This window comes from Nicotiana tomentosiformis, chromosome 2 (assembly GCF_000390325.3).
Source record: "Nicotiana tomentosiformis chromosome 2, ASM39032v3, whole genome shotgun sequence".
NCBI lineage: Eukaryota > Viridiplantae > Streptophyta > Magnoliopsida > Solanales > Solanaceae > Nicotiana > Nicotiana tomentosiformis.
The window spans coordinates 7,784,700-7,807,446 of record NC_090813.1 but is presented as its reverse complement, the minus strand read 5'-3'; the positions used below and the strand labels follow the sequence as shown (position 1 = coordinate 7,807,446).

The 22,747-nt window shown below is 38.6% G+C and overlaps 1 protein-coding gene across 1 annotated transcript; it reads left to right on the top strand.

The window, feature by feature from the left end:
* Nucleotides 1-9,175: 9,175 nt before the first annotated feature.
* LOC104095125 (phenylalanine N-monooxygenase CYP79D16-like) lies at nucleotides 9,176-11,226 on the top strand. Its single transcript, XM_009601180.4, has 2 exons — nucleotides 9,176-10,232; nucleotides 10,596-11,226. Exons 1-2 carry the CDS (start codon nucleotides 9,228-9,230, stop codon nucleotides 11,223-11,225), a joined length of 1,635 nt encoding a protein of 544 aa, XP_009599475.1. The 5' UTR covers nucleotides 9,176-9,227; the 3' UTR covers nucleotide 11,226.
* Nucleotides 11,227-22,747: the final 11,521 nt, after the last annotated feature.

The following is a 22,747-nucleotide window of genomic DNA, read 5'->3' as shown; positions in this document are numbered from 1 at the left end:
CGGCCACGGAGATAGAACTGAATGTAATGGTTCTGCTGGTTGATGTACCAGTGGTGCGTAGCGTTGACACTTATTGATTATCTCATTCCTCCAGTCCTAGACAAAATTGGTCGTATTTACCTCATAGTAGTTATCTGCGTCCAGAACCGAGTGCATGAGCTGTACTATTGTCCCGAAATCTGATCCCTTCATTTTTGCTAATGAACCAAGGTTAGCTAATGCATCTGATTCTGCATTTTCTTCCCTTGAGATATGAGCAATCGACCACTCCCGGAATCGAGCTAGCAGAGCCTGGACCTTCACTATGTATTGTTGTATGCACTTCTCTTTGGTTTTGAAGATCTCGTAGACCTAATTTACCACCAGCTAGGAGTCGCATTTGACTTCTATGATCTCGGAATCTAGTCCCCGCGCCAGTTCGAGTCCTGCAATCAAAGCTTCATACTCTTCTTTTTTGTTAGTTAAAGGGACGGTTCTTATGACCTGCCTTAGGGTTTCTCCCGAAGTCGTGGTTAATACGATGCCAAGCCCGGACCCCTTTATGTTGGAAGCTCTATCTGTAAATAAGGTCCAAACCCTCGATATCAATTCTGACACCATCACTGCTTCTTTGGTTGCTAGAGGCAGCAATCCCGAACTGAAATCGGCCACAAAGTTGGCCAAAACTTGTGACTTAATCGCAGTCCTAGGTTTATACCCTATGTCGAATTCACTCATTTCGATGTCCTATTTGGCCTATCTACCTGAGATTTCAGGTTTGTGATGGATATTCCGCAGGGGAAAGGTGGTCATCACAGCTATTGGGTGACATTGGAAGTAAGGCCTCAACTTTCGAGCGGCAACTACGAGAGCTAAGGCCAGCTTCTCCAAATGCGGGTAGCGAGTTTCTGCTCCCGTTAAAATTCTACTAACGTATTAGATGGGAGATTGTGTACCTTCGTCCTCACTGACTAAAATGACACTTATCGCTACCTCCGAGATTGCTAAGTAGATTGACAATGTTTTACCTTCCTTCGATTTTGATAGTAACAAAGGGCTTGACAAGTGCCTTTTCAAATCTCTCAAAGTATGTTGGCATTCCGGGGTCCATTCGAAGATGTTTTTATTTTTGAGCAACGCAAAGAAATGGTGGCATTTCTCTGCTGACCGGGAAATAAACATGCTGAAAGCATTCAGTCTCCCTGTGAGCCTTTGGACTTCTTTCACACTTGATAGTTGGTCCAGGATGTCTTCGATGGCTTTGATCTTATCGGGGTTTACCTCAATCCTACTTTGTGATACCAGAAATCCTAGGAACTTGCCGGAGCTAACCCCGAACGCGCACTTCTCAGGGTTAAGCTTTATGTTATGCTTCCTAAGGATGTCAAATGTTTCTTGCACATGCTTAAGGTGACCACCTGCGTTCAAAGACTTAACAAGCATATCGTCAATATAAACTTTTATGGTTTTCCCTTTATATTTTTCGAGCATCTTGTTTACGAGCCGTTAATAAGTGGCTCCGGCGTTCTTTAGCCCGAAGGTCATCACATTATAGCAATATGTGTCGATATTCATTATAAACAATGTTTTTTCCTGATCCTATGGGTTCATCTTAATTTGGTTATACTCGGAATAAGAATTGAGGAAACTCATTAACTTGTGCCCGGCCATTACATCAATCATTTGATCGATGTTTGGCAGTGGGAACGAGTCTTTTGGGCACGCCTTATTCAAGTCCTTATAATCTATGCACATGCAAAATTTATTGTTCTTCTTAGGAACTGCTACTACATTAGCTAGCCAGTCTAGATACTTTACCTCTCGGATTGAACCGATATCAAGTAGGCGAGTTACCTCTTCTTTGACGAATTTATTCTTGGCCTCCGCAATAGGACATTTCTTTTTTATTACCGGAGGGATGTTGGATCCAAGCTTAGATTGTGTACATCCACTTCCATTGGGATACTTGTCATATCAGTATACGACCACGCAAAACAATCGGTATTATACTTAAGAAATTTAATAATGCCAGACCTAAGCTCGGGGTGCAGTCCTGTCCCCAAGTGGAATTTTCTCTCCAAGAACTTTTCAAACAATGCAACTTGCTTAAGCTCTTCTGCTGTGGACTTTTTGCATCCGTCGCTTCAGGTACCTGGAAGTATCTCGGCACCTGATAAGATTCCAAAGATTCTTTCCCATGGTTAACTTCATTTGAGTCGAGAGTGGGCGTCGGTTCCTATAATTTCTATGCCGCATGCTTCTTCCCTTTGCTACTGGAGACCGAAGTTGCATACATCTCCCTTGTCACCGGTTGGTCTCCTTTTATCTATTTAATCCCTTCGGGAGTTGTAAATTTCAGCAATTGATGATATGTTGATGGTACGACTTTCATCTCGTGCAACCAGGTCTTCCTAGAATAATGTTATTACCCATATCACCGTCCACAACTTCAAAAAGGGTTGTCTTCATCACCTCTTCAGCATTCGTGGGCAGCAGGATCTCTCCTCGGGTTGTCATGCATACGAGGTTGAATCCAGCGAGGGGTTTTGTGGTCGTAATGATACTTCCGGTAAGTTTGGCTTGCTCTAATACTCTCCATTGTATGATAGTGGCCGAACTTACTAGATCTACCAGAACACGTTTGATTTTAAAATCTAGTACATTTAAAGAAATTACCAATGCATCATTGTGCGGTAGCAACAGCCCGTCTGCGTCCTCCTCCCTGAAAATGATGTCATCTTCAGCAACTTCCCGGAGTCTCTTGCTATGGGTTATTGACAACTTCTGTTGATCTCGTTTCCCCCGAAGATCATGTTGATCGTCTGGCGCGGGAGGTCCTCTCTTATTTTTGAGTTCTCCGCATTATCACGGTTGTGACCGTAATTGCTCTTGGCCCGGTTACTTAAGAATTCCCTGAGATGGCCATTTTTCAATAGTTTCGCCACCTCTTTACGCAGATGTCGGCAGTTCCCAGTCCGGTGGCCATCCGTCCAGTGGTACTCGCACTACAAATTAGGATCCCTCTGGATGGGATCGGACCTCATTGTCTTTGGGAATCGTGTTTTTTTTAATGTTCCTCATAGTCGATACTAACTCTACTTCACTGACGTTGAAGTTGTATTCTTATAGCCTGGGGTAGGAAGGATCCTGTGTACCTGACGTTTCTTTGTCCTGCAATGATTTGTTATTCCGATGGTGATCAGTTCTTCTGTCGGTAACGAACCTGTCTGTAAACCGAAAACCTCTGCCGCGTCCTTCGGCCCGTTCATAGGGCAAAAACCGGCCCCTCGAAGACCATCTATCTGTGTTGAAATCGTCTTTTTTTTCTTTATTATTTTCCCGACATTTTGCCGACGACGGGAAGCCAATATGATCATCTTCAATCCTTATCTTGGACTCGTACCGGTTGCGAACATCCTCCCTAGTCGTCGCTTGGAACTCAAGCAAGCTTTCCTTCAATTTTCGGGAAGCATCAGAACTTCTCGGATTCATACCCTAGGTGAATCCTTCAGCCGCCCATTCATCCGGAACAGCCGGGAGCAACATCTTCTCCTTTTGAAACCAGGTGACGAATTCCTGATGCAACTCGGACTCTCCTTGTGCAATTCTGATTATGTCGGCCTTTCGGGCCTGCACCTTTCTGGCCCCGGCATGGACCATAATAAGAGAATTCACGAGCATCTCAAAGGAATTTATAGAATGCTCGAGTAATAGCAAATACCACGTCGAGGCTCCCCTCGTGAGAGTCTCTCAGAATTTTTTTATCAAAATAGATTCAATCTCGTTGGGAGCTAAATCGTTCCCTTTCACCGCCATTGTATAGGTGGTAATATGCTCCCGAGGGTCTGAAGCCCCATCATATTTCGGCACATCGGGCATTTTAAACCGCTTCGGGATCAATTCTAGTGTTGTGCTTAGTTTGTACGGCAACTGAGTATACTTCTTTAAGTCCGGCCCTTTCAGTACCGATGGTGCACCCGGGATTTGGTCCATGCAGGCGTTCACTTCCCTCAAAAACCGCAGGAGCTCTCTTTTGAAGGGATTGCTCTCGTTGTTGAGTCCGGAACCACTCCCCCGGCCCTATCAGAGCCGACCTCGCCCCTCGGGGTGTTGTTGTCGACCTCTACGTTGTTTGATTTACGGGAGCGCCGGGAGGAACTAGACCTCGTCCATTTGTGTTATTGGAAGCATCTAACAACGCCTACTTTATTTCTGTCATAACCTTATCCTGCCGTATGAGATGGCCTTGAATGACCTCTTGTTGCTCTTGCAAAACCCTTACCTCTTCAGCATCATCGAGAGTCGCCTCCCGAACATGTCGCGGGTACCGCTTGTCGTTGACCGGCGTAGCATTATGTTCCTCATTGCGGGTGTCACTGATTGAATCCTCGTGATGAGGCTGGTCTCCTTGGGCCTCAAGATTGTGTGTTGTTAACACCATTGTCTGCCATTTTTTGTGATTTTTTGCTAAGGACAAATAATCAAAACACGTTAGTAAAAGAGGCAAGGATCAACTTAATTACACGACTGTCTAGGCCCCACGGTGGGCTCCAAACTATTTACCCATAAAATGGTACACTTGAATTTATACGTGGTTTCTAGAAAAGTGAATTAATTCGATAATAATACATGAATTGAAGAAATTAGCAATACTTAGCCTTGAAATGAAAATGAAATAGCAGAAACGGTAATTCCGGGAGCAGGGCTTCCGGGCACAAGAGTAATGAAATCAAAAAGTAAGAAGGTAAAATGGTCTAAAGTTTTGAATAGATTATAGTGTCAGTTTGCCAAAATAATCGTATCCTTTACAATGATAACACAGCTCGTTATTTATAGCTGCACCTAGGGAACAAGGTCCTAGGATCATGCCCTTCTTTAATGTCAATTACGAGGGCCATTGAAGAATGTGTAACGGTGAACATAAATGATAATTTGTCTGTAACGGGCAGTGTACTAAATGCTGTAGAATTTTACTCATTAAATGCTACCGGGTGGTAGACATTTATTGCATCTTTATGAGCGTCACTCTTTCCGGTAATAAATGAAACAGTTATTTTCGATTTTAGCTATCCTTTGTATTCGGCTCCACGTGTCATTCTCTTATGCAATTATTTAACATAGCATATTTTTACCCTATACAAACTACAAAGAGAAAGTCAGCTCCATTACATAATATACTACGTATTAGTTTAACATAAGCTACACCTTTGATTCGCTCTAGCTAGAAACTCGTAATCGACTGGTGGAGTCGCTTGGTAATACCTATTTCATCTAGTCAATTTTTTTATGATTATTACTGTGGTTTAATTATGAACCCGCAGAGAAAGGGAAATATTCCTTTGAAAATAAGATTAGAAAGGGAAAAATTGGTAGATTATAAATGTTTACTTTAATAATAAATATGTTAAAGTCGATACATAAATTTTTAAAATAAAAAAATAAGTGTAATCTCGTAAACCACAAATAAAGTCATGAAGAGAATCTTGAAGGAAAGACTCTATAATTATCTCATTTTAAAAAATATGGATTTCTTCGATAGGAAATCAATATTGTGAGCAATATTACTTCGCACTTTTTTGGTCCAAGAAAAGCCACGCCTCTGAAACTAGTGGTACAGACATAAGATTAATTTTAATTTGCAATCCAAGAAATGAGGACCTCCTTTTGTCACTCACAGAATTTCCATTAAAGGATATATATCATAAAATTTAAAGAAATAAATATATGAATGAGTCAATGAGTCTCAATAAATAGTACTAGTATATATACATATCAATTGGAGCTACGGGCTCCGCCACTGCTGTCACTAGGGGTGAAATGTTAATCAAGATTTAAATATAGTTGATTTTTTGAAAAATCTATTTCGATAGAAGTTAAAATGTCGATGGGTCGAGCAAGAGAATTGTTCATGGGCTAGGAATAATACTTAAGCATATAAATTCAGCTTAACTATAAAATGTGTTCACGAGATCATAAAAAAGAACATCATAGCTTCTTCTATGTGGCCTTGAACCTTTTTGAATTTTTCTTAATAACTAGTTTTAGTGTACGCACATTGCACGTGAATACTGCGTCAACTAATAAAAATAATAAAAATATATACATAACGAACAAATGTTTGAAAAATAACAATTTTGGTTAAAATAAATGCAAACAGTTGGTTAAATGATAAAAAGTACTATTATATTAAGATAGTATAGTAGCTAAACTCAATGCCTTTTGAACATGATGATGAATTAAATTAAATTAGTTGTATTAGTAATACATGACATATAAGAACGTTTTTTAATTACCATGTAGAAATCAATAGATAACTTTCAACTTAATTCTAATTTAGGAAGATAGGGTTTCCATTTTTTTTTAGAATAAAAAATAGATCAGTTATCAATATGTCATGATTCTGAAATAAATGTTTTATGTAGAAAAATGAAGTTAAGATATTTTTCACAAATTATTGGACTTTTTCAAGTATTACAAAAGAGATTGATAAAAATTAGAAACGTGCTCTATTTTCTTTTTTGTCCTTTCTTTTTCGGGTCAATTCTGATTCTTAGTTTTTTCTTTAATCTTGGTATTTATAGATCTGTTTTCAATATGGTGATGAATTTCTTTTTGGTAACTTAAGTACATAAAAATCTTATATGCCATCCACAATTTATCAAAATTATAGGTAAGCTAAATGAACCTATACTGTTGTGAAAATATTAATAGATTTAATTTCCTCAGAGTCTAAAACTTTTTCTTTACCACGTTCACCCAAAGGTCAAATAAAATTAATGACTATCCTAGATTTATTTCAATGGAACTACCAATTAGCTTTGAGATTTCAAGAATTTACAATGATGAGGATAACTTTTCAAAATTATGGGGGGAAAGAGAATGACAACATTATTTTAAAGATCCAACTACATTAGTTTAATATAGTATAGATAATTCTTATCCTATCCTTGGAATGTAATAACGCAGCTTTTAGACCGAGTACCACATCGTCAAAATACAAGATGAATGTTGGATATATAAGTTAATAAGACTTAGACCTTAGTGACGCATTTTAAATCCGTGAGGGCGTAGGTCTAAAACGAACAATATCACTAACGGGATATGATGTTACATGGAAATAATAAGAATAATGTCTCTTTTGATATTTTTTTCACCTGAAGTGACGTGTGGTAATGACTAGAGGCTCTTCTGGACCACTACTAGCTTTTGAGAGTATGGAGCCAATGATTTGCCCAAATATGCATGATTCATGTGTGAATTAGCCGAGACCGACAAAATGTATAGTAAAAAGTTCAAGATTTCTTAATTAGAGGTTTAGATTTTAAACTCGAAAAAAAAAATCTCTTTGGTTGCTGAAGGAGTACTTTATCCCTAATTATGAAGGAACTAAGCATCCTAAGTATAATATCTTTATTGCCTAGGAATGTGAACGAAAAAAACTAAAATAGAAAAGGAGAAAGAAGAAGCACTAGTGTCGTATAATGGGAGAACTGCAGTTTGTTACTTAATACTTAACAAATTATACTAATTACTTTTCTAATAATGGGGGCTTTGTCTATTCAAGTGTATTTGAGGCTGTGATTACCACTAAAATACTCATTTTAGAAGCATTCAACGATCGGGCACATCTTCCTGAATTAGAACAGTCACGAGGAATTTGCAGTCGTACCATATATTTGTGTCACATTTTAACTTGTACCTTATTTTTAAAAATTATTGATTTGGTAGTCAGCTGACAAAAAATCCGTAATAATATGACAATTACACCCCTGACAAAAGATATAAACCTGCATCACGCATTAATCGTGTGATCTGCAACCTCATTCGTGAAAAAAGATCTCCTCCTCTTCTCTCAGCAGCTTTATCAAAAAAGCAGAAACTTGTCCAGATTCATCTTCAGAATCACACTTGCATAAAGTTGTTTCACGTTGAATCTAAAACTGCATGCTAATGTAGCATGAAGTTGTTTCATGTTGAAGTTAAAACTTCATGCTAATATAGCATGAAATTGTTTCACATTGAAGCTAAAACTAACGCATGCTGAAGTTAGTTATCCTGCAGTCTACAGTTGTGTCATGAGTTTTATCCGAAACTTCAGTCTAAACATGTTAAAATTATTTAGTTCATTTGCTAAAACTTCAACCTAAATATGCTTAAGTTATTTAGTTCATTTACTAAAATTTCAGACTAAACATGCTTGAGTTATTTAGTTCATTTGCTAAAATTTCAGACTAAACATGCTTAAATTTTTTAGTTCATTTGTTAAAACTTCACACTAAACATGCTTAAGTTTTTGTCTTGCAGTATGTAATTTTCTAATGAGTTTTTGCTAATGCATGATGAAGTTATTTAGTTCATTTGCTAAAATTTCATACCAAAACATACTGAAATTTTGTCACGCAGTCTACAGTTTTGTCATGAATTTTATCCGAAACTTCAGTCTAAACAAGCTGAAGTTTTTTAGTTCATTTGCTAAAATTTTAGACTAAACATGCTTAAGTTTTTGTCTTGCAGTATGTAATTTTTTAATTAGTTTTTTCTAATGCATGCTGAAGTTATTTAGTTCATTTGCTAAAATTTCATACCAAAATATGCTGGAGTTTTGCCCTGCAGTCTATAGTTTTGTCAATAGTCTTTTATTAAAGAAGGGCAAAATAGTCTTTTTAAAATGCTTTTAACAAAAAAAAATGGGTACGGATGCAAACGGAAAAATAAAATGGGTATAAGTTAAAAAGCGGCGACCAAATAGGGCGCCCCATGCAATTTTTACAACAGTCACTATAACTTTGTAAAAGGGATCTTTACACGAATAGCCGGCCATATTCATCGTATATTATTTAGCCATATACATTGATTATACACAATTATACATATATAATACATAGATTATGCATTTATTATACCTTTACGGGCTATTTTTAGTTTAAGCGGTTAGGTAGGCGGCTATTTAGGTTAATTCTTCTTGTAAAAAATAGTAAACGGCAGCCCGATACGCAAAGCATCCCGCATTTATACAGAATTCGGGGAAATGTCGTACCCAAAAAGTATGACGTAGATAACCTACCCTATAAGCCAACTTTATTATTGTTCCAAGGGTAACCTTTATAGTAAAAGATAGTAGGAGTAGCTAAATATGTAAAGTAGTTTATAAAACTTGAAAGTACTAAACTGCAAGCTCATGAAGAACTATAAATAGTGGATAGCATGCTACCTTTGAAACATAGCCTTCAGCAATCACAAGGAAAATCATGATCAGCAATCTTAAATTGCCAAACCTTGTTTATCTTTTTCATATTGTCGTCTCCACTTTTATAATGTGGAAAATATTGTTTCCCACAATCCTTAAGATAACACGCAAGTCATGGAGTAGTGCAAGAAACGAGAAAACCAAAAAGCCATTATTGCCTCCAGGTCCAAATCCATGGCCTATAGTTGGCTGCTTTCCTCAAATGCTACTAAAGAAGAAGCCAGCATATCAGTGGATACACGAACTTATGGAGGAAATGGAAACTGAAATTGCTTGCATTCGTCTTGGGAGTACCCATGTCATTGCTGTTACTTCTCCTGAGCTTGCTTGCCACTTCTTAAAGGAGCAAGACTCTCTTTTCTCGTCGAGGCGTATTTGCATGTCTGCCACCCTCATTAGCAATGGCTACTTGACCTCAGTTTTTCTCCCTATGGGTGATCAATGGATGAAAATGAGAAGATTTCTTGCTTCCCATGTCCTCTCACAATCATCTCATCTATGGCTTCGTCATAAAAGGGATGAAGAAGCTGACCACCTTCTTCGATTTGTATATAATCAATATTGCAGTAGCAACGAACCTGTTACTATTAACTTGAGGAAAGTGACCAGATATTACTGTGCAAATGTTGTTAAGAATATGATTTTCAGCAAGAGATTACTAGGAAAAAGAATAATGAAAAAAAATGAAGGACCAAGTGTAGAAGAAGAAGCCGAAGAGCAAGTTGAAGCAGTCTTCACGCTTCTTGATTATCTCTATTCTCTTAGTATTTCAGAATATTTGCCATGGTTAAGTGGATTTGATTTAGATGGTCACAAGGCAATTATCAAGAAAGCCTATGCCAAAGCAACAAAACTGATTGATCATGAAATTGATCAGAGGCTTCAAATTTGGAAAGATAGCAACAAAGCTCATGTGAAAGAAGACATCCTTGATGTTCTCATCAGGCTCAAAGATACCAATGGAAATCCATTGATGAGTGTTAAAGAGATTAAGGCGCAAGTCCTTGTAAGTATACTTTCAATTCCTTAAACTATATATGTGAACGATATGGCAAATTACAATTTTAATCCAGCGATTAAAGAACGACAACTTCTATATTTGAAAATAATTTTAAATTTTAAATTTTAAATTTTGATATGTTTTTATAGCTACAAAAATATAATGACATATTTAAGACCACAGGTTCTAAGACTCTTGAGATTGTTTGTTTTTTGGGAAAAATAACTCTGGAGATTGTCTGTTTAAATTACATCATTTTGTTTTTGGAAAATATTTTTGATTCCGAAAACACAAGTTTGTTCTCTGGAAAAAAAATCAAATACGGTTATTTTGTTAGACATTGTTGGTTGTTACAAATAATTTTGACAGGAACTCATGCTTGCAACGGTAGATAATCCCTCAAATGCAGTTGAATGTGCAATCAAAGAAATGTTGAACAAACCACAGATAATGCAAAGGGCCTTAGAAGAGATTGACACTGTCGTTGGGAGAAATAGATTGGTTCAAGAATCTGACTTGCCACAGCTAAATTATGTCAAAGCTTGCCTTAGAGAGGCCTTTCGACTCCACCCCTTGATGCCTTTTAACGTGCCTCATGTGTCTGTTTCTGATACTATTGTGGGTGAATACTTCATTCCCAAAGGGAGTGTAGTGCTATTAAGTCGTCTTGGACTTGGTCGAAATCCTAGGGTTTGGGAGGATCCCATGAAGTTCAAGCCAGAGCACCATCTCAATGAGGAAGGTGGTGAAGTAGTTCTCAATGATTCAGAGTTACACTTGTTTTCATTTAGTATTGGACGACGAGGTTGTCCTGGTGTGAAACTTGGTTCTACAATTACTACCATGTTACTTGCTAGGCTACTTCAAGGATTTAATTGGAACTTACCACCAAACTCTCCGGGCAATGACTTCATTGAGAAATCGGGACGTAATCTCTCGTGTACCGTGCCATTTTTTGCTCAAGCAAAACCTCGATTATCGGAGGGCATGTACTCTTAATTATGTGAAGTTCTACCATAATAAAGCACGGGCGTGTGTTTACAGAATAATAAAATAAATAAAAGGGCGTACAAAGCATCTATGTTTACCTAAGGTCGAGAGAAATGTCACACTCAAGTATCCTAATACATGCAAACACAAATGACTGTTTTCACGGATCAAATATGTAACTTATATGGAGACAACTTTATCATTGCTCCAATATACTCCCGGCCTTCAATTATTGAATGAATAATATAAAATGTTTTATTTAATGCTGCTATATACCTGCTCTTCCCCGATATATAAAATGTTTTCTTTAATGGGGTTTTATGCTATACTAGGGTTTACTTCCATTAGTCTAAAAATGTATAATGAAGTATGGATACTAGTATAAGGTACAAATCAGCGCTATCTCAAACATTTTTTCCCTTTCTCTTTACAAATTACATTAAATCCTTAAATTTTAAAATGAAAGTTACCACTAACTTTAAAAACTACATAAAAAATACTATCGTAAACAAACTTTTTAGATAATTGAAAATATTAAAAGAAAACTATAGTTAAACGGAATCAAATTATGCTTCGTCTACTGATCATGAGATTTCAGGTCTCTTACGCGAGTCATGTCTCTACATTTCTCCATAAAGGACTGTTATATTTGATAAAAAGATCTTCATGTTTTTTGCATAAGAAGGCTCGATGATTCGTGCCTTGCATGTTTTATCACGAAATTCATTGAAAATAAAATAATCATATATATACAAGGAATGTTGCACTGCCTATCAGTATGTGCTAAAATGATATAGGCTATTCTATAACGGTATGTGTACTAAATATATACAAGGAAAAAGGGAAAAAGAAAATTTAATAAAAGGTAGTCCATTAGCCTGCCACGTGTTGTATCATCTAAGGTTGAGATAATCTCCACCGTCCACGCTCATTTGGATCAAACTCTTTCTTAGGCTGCGCGTGTCCAGGGACAAATGAATTAAGCTTTTTCTCTAATCCTGAGTTAGGACATAACTCAAATTTTCCAATCGAATCAAAAGCCAAAGTTTTCCCTTTGCTTGTGCTATGACGATCCAAGTCCCTCCTCCCCAGCCCCCGAAGTTGGAGGAGGTAGACACCCAACTTGCTCATAATTATATAGAGAAGAAAACTTTGTGCAGAAAAATTATACTACTAAGTTCGTAAAAGTTAGTTAACAAGAATTTAAAGTGGGAACTTTAAATTACAATTGTTAACATATGACTTTTGTTGTAATGACTCGGCCGGTTGTTTTGAATATTATAACCCCGTTCTCATATTTACTGCTCAAATTATATTTTGCAATTGATTTATGACTTATCGGGTTAGTTGGTTCGGGTCTGGAAGGAATTCGGAATGAAATAAGACACTTAGTCTCATAATTAAAAATTTAAGTTAGAAAAATGGACCGGATATGGACCTATGTGTAAACGACCTCGAATTTGAATTTTGATGAATCCAATAGCTCCGTATGATGATTTTGGGCTTAGGAGCGTGTCCGGAATATTATTTGGAGGTCCATAGTCAAATTAGGCTTGAAATGCCGAAAGTTAAATTTTTGAGAAGTTTGACCGGGGGATTGACTTTTTGATATCGGGGTCGAAATCCGATTCTGAAAATTTGAATACCTCCGTTATGTCATTTATGACTTGTGTGCGAAATTTGAGGTCAATCGAACGTGATTTGATAGGTTCCGAAGTCGTTTGTAGAAATAAGAAATTTCAAAGTTCATTAGGCTTGAATCTATGTGTGATTCGTATTTTAGTGTTGTTGGATGTGATTTGAAGGATCGACTAAGTTCGTATGATATTTTAGGACTTGTTGGTACATTTGGTTGAGGTTTCGGGGGCCTCGGGTGAGTCTCGGATGGTTACGAGCGCGCAGAAGCGAGCCTAGCAAGCGCAGATGCGCAAATGGACTATGGGGCAGTGGTCGCAGGTGCGAAGAAAATTCCGCACCTGCGTGAGCGCAGATGCGGAGGGACGCACGCAGAAGCGGCTTGCACAGGAGCGCAAATAGGCGCACAGATGCGAGCAAAGGCGCAAATGCGGGACTTTTTCCGCACATGCGGTTGGCGCAGAAGCGGCCAAGTTGCCGCAGGTGCGAAAACCTCTGGGCAGTACAAAAACAGAGGGGTTCCGAGCTTTTGCTATTTTTGGGCATTTCAAGCTCGGGTTGGGCAATTTTGAACAAGGTTTTCACGCGAAAACTTAAGGTTAGTCCCTTGTGATCATTTCTACTCCATGATATTGAATTATCATCGAATAATCCGAGTAGATTACATATTTTTGAGGTGTAAATCGAGGGTTTTGAACTTAGGGATTTGAAATAAGATTTGATGATTTGGAGATCTAGTTGATATCGGATTTTGGTAAAATTAGTATGGTTAGACTCGTGGTGGAATGAAATTTCGGATTTATAACTTTTGTCGGGTTTCGAGACGTGGGCCCCACGGGAGATGTTTGAGCTAATTTTTGGATTTTTATGGAAAATTATTATTTTCTTATGGAGAACAATTCACGAGGAAAGGACATTGCAGAATAAGAATATCACGGCTTGAAGTAAGTAACAGTTTTAAATCTGGTCCTGAGGATATGAAACCCCGAATTTTGGTATCATGTGATTATTTTGGAGGTGACGCACATGCTAGGTGACGGGCATGTGGGCATGCACCGAGGGGATTGTGACTTGGTCCGTTCTGGGAAACTGTAAAGTTGAATAATTTATTGTTAGCTATATGCCCTCTATGTGTTGATAAAATTTAACTGTAAATCATATTAGAAATCATGTTTAGGCTATGTAATAGTATTGTTAGGACCCACAGAGGTCGTGTACTTGTTGAATTGCCTGCTAAATGCTATATTTACTCAGTCTCAGTTTTTACTTGCACATTTTATCTCAGTCTCTGTTATTATTATTGATACATCATATCATTGTTGTTTTGGCTGATTTTATGATTATTGAGAGCCCGAGAGATTTATGACTGAGGGAGGCCGAGGGCCTGATTGTGATGATATTTTATGGATCGGGCAGCCCGCCTGCAGCAGGCCTTATTGGCTTATTATTGCACATGAGTTGGACGTGCAGCACGTGAGTTGGACGTGCATCACGTGAGTTGGACGTGCAACACGTGAGTTGGCCGTGCGGATCTTTATATTATTATTGCGCGTGAGTTGGTCGTGCGGATCCAAATATTTATATTATGGCACGTGAGTTTTTCGTGCATCACGTGAGTTATCCGTGCTTATAGAGCTTGGGCTATAGGAGCTCCTCATGAGTCTGTACACCCCCAGTGAGCGCGGGTACCCATTGAGAGTGAGTGATGAGGGCTGGGAGCCCAGTGAGTGATTGTTGTCCTAAGAGGTTGTACTTGATTTTCATTTGTTGTTGTACTTAGTTATTATCTGTCATTGTTGTGAAATCTCTGAAAGATTGTAGATATACGGATTACATGAACAGGAACTGTATAAAAATTGATTTGACATTAAACTGCCAGATTTGATAGCATGTCTATTCTTTTGCTGGAAATGAACCATAACTGTGTAGCTCGTTACTATCTTCTGTTCCTTATTTATTATTGTTACTTGCTGAGTTGGTTGTACTCACACTACACCCTGCACTTCGTGTGCAGATCCAGGTATTTCCGGACATAGCGGATGTTGATCCTTTCGCGCGGTTGACTTTCAGGAGATTTTGAGGTAGCTGCCGTGTTCCGCAGACCTTGTCTCTCCTTCTCTATCTCTTTGTTCACTATATTTGGTCTCAGACTATTATAGACTATATTTTACAGACTTGTATTCATATTAGATGCTCATATACTCAGTGACACCAGGTTTTGGGGAGTATTTGTATTGTATTTAAATATTATATTTTCAATCTTGAGAGAAATTGTGGTTTATTGAGATTTTTGGCTTGCCTGGTATTGAGATAGGCACCATCACGACGGGTGAGATTTTGGGTCGTGACATTTGCTAAGTTGACTGACTATATTTATAAATTCGGGATTGAAATTACTACAATCCATTTGTTAAAATATTTAGATATTAGTTGTTAGTTTCTTTTTTTTACCCTAAACTTATTACTTCTGCACAAGAAATTCTTCAAAAAATAATATTTTATATGTTCCTTAACTTAAGTGATTTTTCTGTAAATGTGCTTTCTCTCTCCGTTTCCTCTTTCTAGATTTTCACATGTATTAGAGACGGGTTTAAGAGGAAATAACAACAACATATTCAGTAAAATTTTATAAGTGGAGCCTGAGAGGGAAGTGTATACGCAACCTTACCCCTACCTTTGTGAAGGTAGAAAGGATATTTCGACAGACCATCGGCTCAAGAAAAGAATAATCCCAGCAATCATTAAAAGAAAAAAAAAAAGCATTAACAAGTGAAGGATTGAAATACCACAAGAATAATTTAGGCACAAGCAAAAACTTCAACAAAGACTATATAGAAGAAATTTATTAAACTAGGGAGAGAATGTGGTAGGAGGCTTTTTTCCAACTCATAAACTCATGAATCTCTCTATATCATAGCTACCTCTCCACAATAGAAATTATGTAGTAGCACCCCTATTTATAATACTACAAAACCAAAAACTTAGTCCAATAAAAAATTGGTAAACAAAACTAACTAGACATAAATTAAATAAACAACAACAACAACAACCCACTAGACATGAATTAAATAAACTATCAAATATCAAATCCTAGACAACTTAGGAATACTAGTTAATCTTTGTTTAGTTTCCAACAACCTCCCTTAAACCAAGATATTCAAACTTGAACATGTCATGAGTAACATCAAGCCTTGTAGAAGTTAAGTACCTTAGACTCTCCGCCAATTCCCTAAAATATGTTGCATCAACAAAGTCGCGAGTATCATCTTTAGTTAACTTCAATTTCTCTTCAATATTGCCATATACGATTTGTCTTTAACCATGATAAATCTCTTCTAAATATCATCAACATATTTTTTCTTTACTTTGAAACCATCTACTTCTCCAACTGCTTTGTGGGTAGTCTTGTACACCTAATCAACTCTAATTAGCAATTTTATAGGTTGTAGAATAATGTTGTTAACGAACAGTTCGTCATTCTCCTTGAGACATGCAATTTCGAACAATGGCACGGAATTGATTGCAACTTCAATATCTATTGTCATGCGTTGCTGTAGTTCTGGATCCCAAGCTATTTTTGCCTCAAACTGTCACGACCCGAAATTTTCCCACCGAAGGGACCGTGATGGCGCCTAACAATTCACTTGACAAGCAAGCCAACGTTAGAAAATCATTAAACCATTTTCTTATTTCGATTCAGTAAATAACAATAATTAACTCAAATGAAAAATAATGTGCGGAATATCATAAAACTATATTAATTACTACTACCCGGATCTAGAGTCACAATTCACGAGCATTCTAGAATTTACTACAAGTAATAGTCTGAAAGAAATACAACTGGATGAATGAAAGAAAATAGTAGGACATAAAAAGATAGACGAGGACTTAAAGGTCTGTGAACGCCGACAGATCTACCTTGAGTCTCCGGACAGCGGACCAATAGCAAATCTCGATCAACCTGAACCGGTATCTAAATCTGCACAAAAAGTGCAGAGTGCAGCATCAGTACAACCGACCTCATGTACTGGTAAGTGTCGAGCCTAACCTCGACGAAGTAGTGACGAGGCTAAGACAAGGCACCTACAATCAACCTGTACAATTTAACAGTGTATACGCAAATAACAAGAATAAGGAACTAAACAGGAAATGTCGGGAGGGGAGACATACTGAGGGGAATACAAGATAAAGAACTATAACATAATGACCACCGGAGCAGTCAATATACCATGAATCAACAAGAATAGTGAATAAAGTAAATAAAAATGCACGGCATCACCCTTCGTGCTTTTACTCTCAATCTCACCATAAAATTAATAGAAACGGCACGGCATCACCGTTCTCATATCATGGCACGGCATCACCTTTCGTGCATTAACACTCACAATATGGCACGACATCACCCTTCGTGCATTAACACTCACAACATGGCACGGCATCACCCTTCGTGCATTAATACTCACAATATGACACGGCATCATCCTTCGTGCATTAGCACTCCCCCTTACCATAATGTAATGCATAAATAACAACCGGGAGATAGAATAACAAGTACAAACCTTACTTCAACATTTGGTTCCATAATATCAATCTCAACTTTGAAATAAAAACTCAATTATCACCAGAAAAGTCTGTAAACATGATAAGAACGATAATTTGAACAACACTAGTATAACACGTAATAATTTGGCATAGGATTGAGAAAATATCGTGAAACAAAATAGAGAAACATGGAAAAACAGGTAATTTGGCGGCGCATAGGTACTCGTCGCCTCACATATACGCCGCTCACATGAATTTTACTTAGCAAATAATTTGTGGTTCATAATTCCCTCAAGTCAGGGTTAAACACAACACTTACCTCGCTCTGAATGCCACTTAATTCTCAATCATAGCTTTTCCTTCGGAATTCACCTCCAAACCACCTGTATCTATTCAAAAATGACTCAATAATATCAAATATTGCTAAAGGAATCAATTATATTGCATAAATTAAATTTTTCTCCAAAAAGTCGAAAAATCGACCCCGGGCCCGCTTGGTCAAAACCCGAGGTTCGTACAGAAATCCTTTTACCCGTTCACTCCCAAGCCCGAATATGTAATTAGTTTTGGAATTCGACCTCAAATTAAGGTCTAAATCCCCAAATTCTCGAAATCCCTAGTTTCTACCCTAAACCCTAATTCTACCATAAAACTCTAGATTTTTAGGTTGAATTCTAGTAAAATGAAGTAAAAGATTGAAAGAAACGAGTTAAGGAACACTTACCTATGATTTGGGGAAGAAAATATCTTTGAAAAATCGCCCTAGGCCTCCTACCCTTTCGAAAAAAAAAAAACAATTGTTGGAGTCTGAAATAAATGCTCACTGCCCAGCGACCTTCGCACCTGCTCCAGCATAAGAGACTGCTGGTGCCATGGGAAATGCGCCAGTCTGGGCCACACTCTCCATAAGGCCCACCAAACGGACCAATGCGTCCTGAAGTACTGGGGTAGTAATGAACCGCTCCGGAACCTAAGCTGCTCTGAAAGGAACAGTCTGGGCTGGAACCTCCTCGTCAATCTCTATCTGAGGCTCCACTGCTGGAGCTGCTGCCCGGGCCCTAGGCTGAGCCTTGCCCCTGCCTCGGCCTCGGCCTCGACCTCTGCCCAGCATAGGAGCTGTCACTGGAGGCTCTGGCTGCTGCTCAGCTGAGGAAGCGGTACGTGTTCTCGCCATCTGCGAGAGAATAAGAGTATAAGAGTTTAATTAGTATTGAGAAAGCAAAATTGCACGATAGAGAAAAATATAAATGAAAGTTGTTCCTAAACTTCATGGCCTCTGGAAGATAAGCACAGACGTCTCTGTACCGATCCTCCAGACTCTACAAAGCTTGCTCATGACTCGTGAGACCTAAGCAACCTAGAGCTCTAATACCAACTGTCACGACCCAAAATTTTCCCACCGACGGGACCGTGATGGTGCCTAACATTTCACTTGTCAGGCAAAATAACGTTAGAGAATCATTAAACCATTTTCTTATTTCGATTCAGTAAATAACAATAATTAACTCAAATAAAAAATAATATGTGCGGGATATCATAAAACTGTATTAATTACCACTACCCGGATCTAGAGTCATAATTCACGAGCATTCTAGAATTTACTACAAGTAATAGTCTGAATGAAATACAACTGTCTGAATGAAAGAAAACAGTAGGACATAAAAGGATAGATGGGGACTTCAAGGTCTGTGAACGCCGACAGATCTACCTTGAGTCTCCGGATAGCGGACCAATAGCAAATCTCGATCAACCTGAGCCGGTATCCAAATCTGAACAGAAAGTGCAGAGTGCAGCATCAGTACAACCGGCCCCATGTACTAGTAAGTGTCGAGCCTAACCTCGACGAAGTAATGACGAGGCTACGGCAAGGCACCTACAATCAACCTGTACAATTTAACAGTGTATACGCAAATGACAGGAATGAAAAACTAAACAGGAAATGTCGGGAGGGGAGACATACTAAGAGGAATACAAGATAAAGAACTACAATAAAATGATCACCGGAGCAGTCAATATACCATGAATCAATAGGAATAGTGAATACAGTAAAGAAAAATGCACGGCATCACCCTTCGTGCTTTTACTCTCAATCACACCATAAAATTAATAGAAACGGAATGGCATCACTCTTCGTGTTTTTACTCTCATATCATGGCACGGCATCACCCTTCGTGCATTAATACTCACAATATGGAACGGCATTACCCTTCGTGCATTAACACTCACAATATGGCATGGCATCACCCTTCGTACATTAATACTCACAATATAGCACGGCATCACCCTTCGTGCATTAACACTATTCCTTTACCATAATGAAATGCATAAATAACAACCGGGAGATAGAATAACAAGTACAAACCTTACTTCAACATTTGGTTCCATAATATCAATCCCAACTTTGAAATAAAAACTCAATTATCACCAGAAATTCCGTAAACATGATAAGAACGATAATTTGAACAACACTAGTATAACACGTAACAATTTGTCATAGGAATGAGACAATATCAGGAAACAAAATAGAGAAACATGGAAAAACAGGTAATTTGGCGGCGCATATGTACTCGTCGCCTCACATATACGCCGCTCACATGAATTTCACTTAGCATATAATCTAAGGTTCCTAATTCCCTCAAGTTAGGGTTAAACACAACACTTACCTCGTTCCGAAGGCCACTGATTTCTCAATCACAGCTTTTCCTTTGGAATTCATCTCCAAACCACCAGTATCTATTCAAAAATGACTCAATAATATCAAATATTGCTAAAGGAATCAATTATATTGCATAAATTAAATTTTCCTCCAAAAAGTCTAAAAATCGACCCTAGGCCCGCTTGGTCAAAACCCGAGGTTCGTACCAAAATCCTTTTACCCATTCACCCCCGAGCCCGAATATGTAATTAGTTTTGGAATTCGACCTCAAATTGAGGTCTAAATCCCCAAATTCTCGAAATTCCTAGTTTCTACCCTAACCCCTAATTCTACCATGAAACTCTAGATTTTTAGGTTGAATTCTAGTAAAATGAAGTACAAGATTGAAAGAAACGAGTTAAGGAACACTTACCTATGATTTGGGGAAGAAAATGTCTTTGAAAAATCTCCCTAGGCCTCTTACCCTTTTGAAAACAAGAAGAAAAATGGCTGGAGTCCGAAATAAATAATCACTTCCCAGCGACCTTCGCACCTGCGGTGCTTTGGTCGTACCTGCGCATCCGCATATGCGGACGGAATATGCGCTTCTGCGGAGAAGGACTAGGCCAACTGGGGCCGCACCTGCGGACAGGGTTCCGCTTTTGCGGTCCCTCTCCTACGGAGAAAAGTGCGCATCTGCGGAAAAAATGAAGTCCAGGCCTGGGTTTCATCTGCGGGGCTTTCGCTCGCACCTACGACCAAAGGCTCGCAGGTGCGGGCACACCTAATTTGGTGCACCAACAACCTTGTTGAGGTTTGAACTCAACTCGCGCATTGCCTGAATGGCACCCGAGCCCTTAGGGCTCCAAACCAAACATGCACGCAAGTCTAAAAATATCATACGGACCTGCTCGCGCGATCAAATCGCCAAAATAACACCTAGAGCTCTAAATTTAGCACCAAATCAAATGAAATTCTCAAGAACACATTAAAATATCTATTTCCTCAACTGGGCGTCCGAATCACGTCAAATCAACTTTATTTTTCACCAAATGTCACAGATATGTCTTAAATATCATAATGAACCTGTACCGGGCTCCGGAACCAAAATACGGACACGATACTAATAATTTCCAAACTTTTAATTTTCACCAAAAATTCATAACTCAAGCTAGGGACCTCCGAATTTGATTCCGGGCATACGCCCAGGTCCTATAATTCGATACGGGCCTACCGGGACCATTAAAGCACGGATCCGGGCCCGTTTATCAAAAATGTTGACCGAAGTCAACTAAAATCAACTTTTTAAGCAAAAATTCTTATTTTCATTAGTTTTTAACATAAAAGCTTTCCGGAAACCTGTTCGGACTGCGCACGCAAATTGAGGATAATAAAAATGAAAATTTTAAGGCTTAAGAGCGCAGATTCGAGTTCTAAAATATAAGATGGCTTTTTGGGTCATCACACAAATTTGGGTGGATCATTGATTCGTAGTTTTAATGTTGTTTGGCGTGATTTGAGGCCTCGACTAAGTCTATAATGTATTTTGGGACGTATTGGTATATTTGGTCAAGGTCCCTAGGGCCTCGGGTGGATTCCGGATGGTTAACGGATCGGATTTTTGACTTAAAGAAATGCTAGATATTTTGATTGCTAGTGTTTTCGCACTTGCGCATGAGCGAGGCAGTGGATCGTAGAAGCTGCAAGGGCAGGCTGGACTGAGGTCGCAGGTGCGAAGATGTTTTATGCACCTGCGCGATCGCAAAAGCGAAAATGGGAGCGCATAAGCGGATTTGATGGGGAAAGGCTGGGACCGCAGATACGGTCGAGTTTCCACAGAAGCGGAACCGCACGTGCGGATGAAGCATCACAGAAGCGTGGGCGCAGAAGAGCTGGAGAGGCCGCAGATACGGTTGGCGACCTTGGCTGGATTCTTGCATGTGCGAGCTTGAAGCCGCAGAAGTGACCTTTGGGACCGCATAAGCGAAATATTTCTAGGCAGTGTATTTTTTTAAAAACGGAATTTGGCCCATTTTTTCATTCGCACTTGGCTTGGGCGATTCTAGGAGAGATTCAAGTGGAAATTTTCATCATCTATGTCATGGTAAGTAATTCCAACATATTGTGAGTTAAATTCATGGTTTATATGTGGATTTGAATATGGAAATAAGTAGAAATTTGGAATTTTGGTAGAAAACCTAAAAATTAGTATTTTTGGATTTTGACCACGAAATTGGACATGGAAATTTGAATAAATAATACATTTGAGTTCGTGGTGTTATGGGTAAAGTTTATCTTCGAAGAATTTCGGAATCCGGGCACGTGGGCCCGAGAGTTGACTTTATTGACTTTTCGAGCGGAGTTGGAAATTGTTATAAAATGTTAAATTATAAGCATTTGGAGTATACTTTGATTGAGTTACACATTGTTTGACTATTTTTGGATCGATGGGCTTTGGTTTGAGATGTTAAAGAGGTGCGGGAGCCGGTTATGGAACTTCTGAGTGAGGTAAGTCTCATGTCTAACTCTGTGAGGGGGAAACTACCCCTACGTGAAGTGTTTGATATGTGATACTAGTTGTGGGTGCTGCGTACGCACGAGCTGTCACGACCCAAATCTCACCCGTCGTGATGGCGCCTATCTTAATACTAGGCAAGCCGAAAATCTCAATAAACTACAATTTCTCTCAAGATTGAAAATATAATATTTAAATACAATA

What these genes read in the sequence shown, in the direction of transcription:
- LOC104095125 (XM_009601180.4), top strand. Translation starts at nt 9,228, where the DNA reads ATGATCAGCAATCTTAAATTGCCAAACCTTGTTTATCTTTTTCATATT. An exon ending in AGATTAAGGCGCAAGTCCTT is followed by an intron (nt 10,233 to 10,595) that starts GTAAGTATACTT and finishes TAATTTTGACAG; the next exon opens with GAACTCATGCTTGCAACGGT.